Source organism: Zingiber officinale, chromosome 5B (assembly GCF_018446385.1).
Source record: "Zingiber officinale cultivar Zhangliang chromosome 5B, Zo_v1.1, whole genome shotgun sequence".
NCBI lineage: Eukaryota > Viridiplantae > Streptophyta > Magnoliopsida > Zingiberales > Zingiberaceae > Zingiber > Zingiber officinale.
Genome location: NC_055995.1, coordinates 113,976,912 through 113,984,939, shown reverse-complemented (window position 1 = coordinate 113,984,939; position 8,028 = coordinate 113,976,912). Strand labels below are relative to the sequence as shown.

The 8,028-nt window shown below is 35.5% G+C and overlaps 1 protein-coding gene across 2 annotated transcripts; it reads right to left on the bottom strand.

The window, feature by feature from the left end:
• Positions 1-3,844: 3,844 nt before the first annotated feature.
• LOC121985403 (probable disease resistance protein At1g61300) lies at positions 3,845-7,692 on the bottom strand. 2 transcript variants are annotated; one of them, XM_042538838.1, is made up of 3 exons: positions 5,007-7,692; positions 4,273-4,395; positions 3,845-4,110 (listed from the first exon to the last, which is right to left on the bottom strand). In XM_042538838.1, the coding sequence occupies exons 1-2, from the start codon at positions 7,463-7,465 to the stop codon at positions 4,296-4,298; spliced, it is 2,559 nt and encodes an 852-aa protein (XP_042394772.1). In that variant the 5' UTR covers positions 7,466-7,692; the 3' UTR covers positions 3,845-4,110; positions 4,273-4,295. The 2 variants fall into 2 exon arrangements, with proteins under 2 accessions (XP_042394772.1, XP_042394773.1); XM_042538839.1 differs by having other exon boundaries at positions 4,273-4,379.
• Positions 7,693-8,028: the final 336 nt, after the last annotated feature.

Sequence of the window (8,028 nt, the reverse complement as noted above, 5' to 3'; positions counted from 1 at the left end):
TTTGGTCCATTATCCACAATTAGAACTGATCTAATTGGATAAGGATCTTTGAACCTATGTTATGTTAGTATTTAATCTAAGTCAATTTCAAACTTATTGTAATCTCCATGCCTATGTGATTGACTCACCCAAAACTTAATTATACCATAGATCCCCAAAAGCCAATAAGTTGGTTCGCTTGTTAAATTGCTTCTCTAAAGTTCAAAATAAATTAAGACAAAAAAAGGATAAAGTTTGATATCGAATAAAAAAATGTTGTAGATAATGAACTAAAAGTGATTGCTTGTATAGATTAATGTTGGAAATTGTCAAGTATCCTCTATGTTAGCTTATACAAAGAATGTGTAGCCTCTCTTTTTGTACTTATAATTGATACTTCACCATGAGCATAATGACTCGTTTAGATGAATAGGAGGGAAGAGGAGGGAGAGGGAAAAGATCATGTTCTTGACATGGGGAAAATATGATCCCATGTATTGTTTTTCGTTTTTCCTCCCCTCTTTCTCTTCCTCTTCCCTGCTATAATCCTATCACTCCAGTCAAGTAAACAAACCATCTGATTATGTTAATGAATATTCAATTATCTGAGTAAAGGTGAAGGCAATTATTAGTCTTAGTTGACTTGATGCAATAGTTAGAACCATTGTCTCTGGTATTTTGGTTTTCTGGAATTGTCTAAGTGATGCTAAATTGCAGGTCGGGATATTGGACAAAACCTTCCAGTTCTTTTAAATGCTATTATCACTGAGCTTCCTCCTGATAGGAGTACCATGCTTCGCATAGGCATGACCAATCCACCACATATACTGGAACATTTGAAAGGAATTGCTGAAGTACTGAATCATCCCTGTGTATATTCATTCTTACATGTTCCTGTTCAATCAGGGAGCGACTCTGTCTTAACTAAAATAAGTTTCCAGTTTATGATTTATGACCTGCAACTTATGGGTCTGTTGACAATGTTAGGCAATGAATCGTGAGTACACTGTAAGTGAGTTCAGAACAGTGGTTGACACTCTCAAAGAGCTTGTTCCTGGGATGCATATTGCTACTGATATAATATGTGGTTTTCCTGGTACTTTTATAGTTTAGTTTATTACTTTTACCAATTAATGTGGATTTTTTATGGTTCTTGATATATAATTCTCTTTCTTGTCTTATTTCTTTGTGTGATTTTGTTAGAATTGATGAATAATCAGTGGTGTCTTACTATCATGATATAGATACTTTTTGAATATTTTTCTTAGTAATTATTTATCATGTCCTGAGATGTCTCGGGATTGCTGCTGAACATGTCTTGCACATTTTAGGTGAAACAGATGAAGACTTTGAACAAACTATCAATCTTATAAAAGATTACCAGTTTGCACAAGTTCACATATCCCAATTTTATCCAAGGCCAGGTATGTTCTGACATAGTTTTAGTCACTGGCAATTTGTTTGTATTTCATTGTATATTTTGTCAGCTTTATCTGCTGAGCGAGTTACATAAATGGGCAAGAAAGCATCATGCCTAGGAAGACTGCTTTGCTTAAACTTTGCCTTTTTCTTACAACCCGACCTAGTTTAAATTTTAAGTTTTTAAAACTGAATGTTTTTGGTAAAATATTTCTATTAAAATAAGTTATTTAAGTCTAAGATGCTTTGCTCATTATGGTTGGAATTGTGGCAAAGTTGAGACTATTCAACTATTGTGGATTTTGGTACATTTGATTGTTGCCATGCCATGAATGAGCTCTTTCTTGCACAGAATTCTTTAGGTAAGACCTTGTGCTGGATATTGAATAATGTGGTGGACACGCTAACACTTGCAACACCCTCACATAATATTATTGGCAAATAGAGATAATTAAAATAATAGTAATAACAATATAATATGTATCTCAAAATATTATAAAAGTAGAAAGCTAAGAAAGTATACCACAAATATTTCTCATGAATTAATAATGCTAATAGTAAATATATGATACAAGCAAGTTTGTATTTCACTTAGTGGGGGTTAGTTATATGGATCCTCCAATTTTATTGGGCTCTATCCTCTCCTATATCATCATCATCTATATTTACATGAATTTTATTGTTACTAATTAAGTTTTTGGTCTTTCTTATTTAATGTGTGTATTTGTTATAATCCTATATCGGGTAACTGGAGCATTTATTGGATGTCTAAGTATGCACCCATACTATCTTAAATACGTCTAAATTTTTGTTCATTCTCGTATGCCGATCAACTTATGTAAAAATGTTTACCTTAACATTCTCATGTCTGCGAGTCTCATCTTTTATTTGTGTACTCAGCTTTATAATCCAACATTCAACTCTATATAACATAACAAATCTAACTGTTGTTTTATTAAGCTTTAGAGGTACCTTATGATCACAAATAACACTTTACACCATCCACTATTTCAACCATCTTACTTGTATCCTATGTAAACATCTCTATCAAACCCTTTATCCCTTTAAAAAATGATCCTAAATATTTAAAACTTTGCAGGTAACTCATCATCGCTTAACTTAACATTTGCCTTACTACTTCTAATACTACTAAATTTAAATTTCATATATTCTGTCTTTATTTTACTAAATTTAAAACCTTTTACTTCTAGGATTTTCGATCAAAATTCGAGCTTAATATTTACTACTTTATGTGTCTTATCCACCAAAATAATATTATCTGCAAATAACATGAACCATGATAACATGTCTTAGATGCCTAGTGAGTTCATCTATGAATAGTATAAAAAGGTAGAGACTTTGAGCTCATCCTTGATGTAACTCAATCTTTATAGGAAATGTTTTAGTTAATCTGTCTAATGTTTCACTCTTGTCATGATATCCTCTTAATCCGTCTGTTTTTTTGCTTTTTTTTCTGCACATTTTTTTCCTATTTTTTTGCTCGGTTTTTTTTTCTGCTTTTGTTTTTTTCTAACATAAATGGAAGAGAAAAAAAAACAGAGAAAGAGAAAAAAAATACAAAAGAAAAATAAAACCAACAAATAATAACTTTGTCTTGCTACGATTAATATTATCGAAGTTGCTACCATTGATAAAACCGAAATTGCTACCGTCGATAAAAAAGAGTTGTTGATGAAAGGAGAAAAAAAGTTATTATTGTCGAAGTTGCCGAGGTTGCCGTACTGTAGACGATGATATCAAACCTCGATGTAGAAATTCCTGTAACTACTATAACAAAAATTCAAAAGAGGAAAATTGAGAGGAAGAGAAGATGACTCTGATATCATATTAAAATCAATAGGTAGAGGCAAGAACTAATATAAAACTTTTTGATAATATTATTACTAAAGCAAATAGACTTATTTATATAAATTGTCTAAAACAATAATGAAAATATTAAATAAGGCATACAATCATGATAATTATAAATATAGTAATATAATAAACTTGGAAATATAATTTTTCCTATTTGATTCATGTCGATCTTGATTATGTGTCAAATATAATAAATCTCAATTAATTAAAATCAATTAGAGTTTATTTTCATTATTGTCAAAGAGAATGCTTCAATATCATCGTTCTTTATACCGGGGTAAATTTCTTTGCCACATCATCACGGTGAGCATTTGAGACCGAAACACTGAGGAAGATTTTGTTGAAGAAGACAACACGCCTGACGACTCTAAGAGCCACTGAATCTATCTCCTTTTAATCTTCCCCATCCATTTGTGCTCCATAGCTTAATTGTCATTTTCTTGACTATTAGTTTTTGTTGGATGATAATTTCTAATAGATTCTTCGAAGTAATGCAATCTCTTCTTTAGATGCGTGTTCCTCCCGTGGAAAGACAATTTATTAGAGCAAATAATGCTAGTTCATGATAAAGTAAAGCGAAGAAGATAGAATTGATACATTTAGATACTGAAAGAGGTGTTCAATTTACTAGCTAACTAGGAGTCATCGATCACATTTAGATACATATCGAACCAGCCAAAGAATTCAACAATCTGACCGCCCACGACGATTAGAACACAGAGCACCCTGCAGCCTCTTTGCTCAAAAGGCCTACGCTTCTTTATAAAATTGATAGTGAATCCGAGCTCACAGATATATGTTTTGTGCCTTTGAAATTGTTGACAGACAATCATCGAGCTGATATATTTACAAGGGATCAGTAAGAACCATAGATCACAAAATTTTACTTAAAGCAACAAATATTGCAGCTAATAATGCCCAATAGTTAAGAATAAGATACAACATTGTCAAGTTCTAAAACTAAATACTAATATTCATCAGAATCATATTTTCATGTACCTTGTGGAATTCACCATTAGATTTTAGGAACCTTCCGAGTTCTCAAGACTGTTGTCATCACCGTCGCAGTCGCCATTGCTGCCGCTGCCGCCTTCGCCGCCGCGAGACTGTCGCCACAGTCGCCTGTGTATAGTAAATTTTTTTTTTGGACAATGCTAAAGAATGTACAAATATTTCTCCATTATATTTGTATCAGTGTGATGCTTTACTTTGTTGCTATCTAGGGAACAAATAAAGCATGTAGTGAACTGGAATTTTCCCCAAAAGAGAGAAACAAAATCTATTGATGCGGATCATGAAGCCAAATAATTAACTTGACATGAACAAAAAAAAAATGTTGTTACTAATCAGAAGACTGGAGCAGCAAAAGATTTGCCATTAATTTTTATACCGCATATGAAGATAATGGTTATTTGGGAAAATATAGAAAAATTGCAATTAGTTGCTTCTTAAGTTAAGGACTTCAGTCGTAGTTTTAACGGTTAGAACTTGCATTAACTAAAAGGACAATTTACCAAAATACACAAGAGATAATTTTGGTATTTATTTTCTAAAATATTTTATTCTCTAAATCTCCCTTAAAAGTTTTTGCATAATTAAGCACGCATCTCAAACTACCTAATTTTGCCTACTTTATAAAATACTAAATTATTTTTAAATATTCATTTATTTCATATAAAAGAGTAGATAATAAATGATTTCATATAAAAATATATATCATGAATGAATATTACCGTCTAAAATCAGGAATAAAATAAGGAGTGAGGGAATTCTTGTTGTTCTCTTCATCCCACTCTAAGTTGTTCCACCAAATTTGATCACCGTGAATTTCTCTTAATCTATTCTTCAATATTTCAGCTCCAAATGGTAATTTTTTAAACCTTGGGCACGCACGCACTTGCATATATTCCAAGTAGGGAAAATGGAGTGGTTGTTCTGTAATGCAATTGAGGTTCAACATGAAAAACAAACTCAACCTCCGGATGTTAGAGCTAGAGTTGGAGTTCCCGAAGTTACTTATTAGATTCTTCATTCCAGGACATTCACTTATCACTAGAAGATTAAGGTGTGGCAGTTGTAGAACCCAAGAAACATCCTTCAACATCCAGCATCCATAAATATATAGTGCACGAAGATTGTAGACCCCAACTCCATTCAATGAAACCTTTTCCAATAGTTTTAGTTCAGAAAAATGCAGAGTCTTTAAGCATCTTGCAGTCAACATTAATTTGTCTACTGCAACATTTAGAATAGTTAGAGACTCGAGGTTGTCACTTATGTTGTAGCACCATTGTGGAGTGCCCAGATCGAGGTTTGGAAGTTCTGAAATATTCTCTCCATCCATAATGAGGTCCCATATGGAGACATTTGATAACATATTCAATCGCTCAATGTTAGCTGTTGTTGCATCAATGTTAATTCCCACACTTAATTGGTGGCATCCTTTGAAACATTTCAACTCATCCCACCACCACTCAGACATAGGATGCATTCCTCTTATGTCTAGCTCATTCAACCACCAGTCACGTATTGTGAAAACTCCTCTTATATCCAGCCACTTGAGCATTGATAAATTGGATATTGTCCCATTGGGTACAATCTTAAGCTTGGTATCCCTTAAAAGCAAGTACTCTAATTTGCTGAGACAACCAAACTCGACCGGTAAAGTTCTAACAAGATTGCCGGACAAATTTAAATATCGAAGCTCAGTTAAGCTACCAATCTCCATCGGAAGCTCTGAAATACGACATTTAGAGATATCCAAGTATGTTAAACGTGGCATGCTTGCAAACAAACTCGGAGGAATTGTCAGGCAATTGTTGACCCGGAGAATCAACATAGAAAGTTTTGGAAAAGTGGAAGCTCCATACTCTTGCAAAGATGTAATCTTATTCCTCATGAATGATGCTCGCTCTGCTTCTTGCCATTCCTCTTGTCTAGGCAAATGACTCATCCCAGTTCCTGCTTTTACAATCCATTTTCTTTTGCTCCTCTTTAGCTCAGAGACCATCAATAATGCCATGTCTCGGATGACGTCATGCATCTTTACATATTTCTCCGTGTAATACTCCTCACTAGAGTGCTCTAGCAAGGATGCAGCCATGAGAGCTTCCAAATGGGAGCATCCTTTAGTGAAAGCTTCATTGATTACATTAAATTCACTGATTATGCCGCAACCTATCCAACATGGTATCAACTCTTCAAATTTATCGATTTCATAATCTTCGGGCCACAAAGAGCAACACAAAAGACATTCTCTTATGGAGTCATTTTCTAAGCTATCGTAGCTTAGCTTGAAGGCTTTATACATTACAACTGAATCTTTTGAAAGACCAATGGTTGACCACTCATGTTTATCTCTGATTTGATGAAGAGCGTCGTTCCAAACTTCCCAAGACCTTTTCCCTAACATAGCCCGGGCGACGGTGATAAGAGCGAGTGGAAGACCTGCACATTCTTTAGCAAGTTCTTGAGCAACGAACTTAATTCCACCATCTGATTTGAGAATATCCCCATCGATATTCTGCTCAAAGAGTTGCCACGCTTTATCTGGATCCAGGCATTTGACTTTAAATTTTGTTGTTGTTGTCATTTGTCCACATACTGTCTCGCTACGGGTTGTGAACACCACAACTTTGCGTGGCTGCTGCTGGTCTCGCTCAGTAGCCGAGTGTGCCATCCCCAACAGCTGAAGATCCAATTGTTCCCAAATGTCATCAAGAAACAACAAACACTTCTTGTTCTTCAAGTAGATAAACAGCTTATCGCCACAAGCTTTTTCATCGTCATTCTCTTGCAGTGTCATCAGTCCTAGTCTCGTGGCAATCTCCTCCTGAAGCCTTTTCAATTGGCAGTCTTTGGAGGCCACAACCCAAATGACATGGTCAAATTTGCTTTGGTTAAGATAGTATTGCTGGATGCTCTTCAATATGGTGGTCTTACCGACACCACCCATGCCATAGATGCCTATGATGTTTTCTTTTCCAACATCGATGTATCCCACAATTGCCTTCACATACGACTCAATCCCAACAGGTAGTCGGTGTGAGATGGGAAGCATCACGACGGGTTCTGGAGGCTGAACTGTGGCAATCTGAACTAGCGCACCAGCTCGGCTCATCAATTCATTAGCCTCGCTGAGCTTCTTCGCCACTCTCTGGATGATGGAGCAGCAGTTTGATGACTCTCTCATGGAAACATGATCTTCTGGTTGCTGAGTTTGACTGGTAGTACTGTTTTCTTCGTCCTCTAGATTTACAGCAAAAGCTTCTGTTCGGTTACGCGACGTGTCTCCATGTCACGCCCCGGAGGAGTCTCTGTCCGAAGAAATTTCGGCAGCATCTCCCCTGTACGGCGGACAATCTGAAACTTTCTACAAGCACTATATACTTCAGCCACATGCGGCTGGAATAATAACAATAAAAGAAAACAAACACCACGCAGTTAATATCAAATTCAGCCTCTGGCTGACACAACCACGCAGTTAAAAATAAAGCAGCCCACTCGGCTGTACCAAAACCAAAACACAAAATTGCTAGCCGGCTAGGCTTACACAACCAACAACAAATACAAAACACCACATAACGACGTCAACACTCCAAAAATAAAAACCAGAGTACAGAGCTAAACAAACTGATACATAAACAAACAAAACATACGTGAAATCGATAAGTCCTCTGATGTGACGTGGGGACCAGCAGACAGGATGCTCCAAGCGACACCATAAATAACCTGGTACCTGAAAAGATAGTGTCA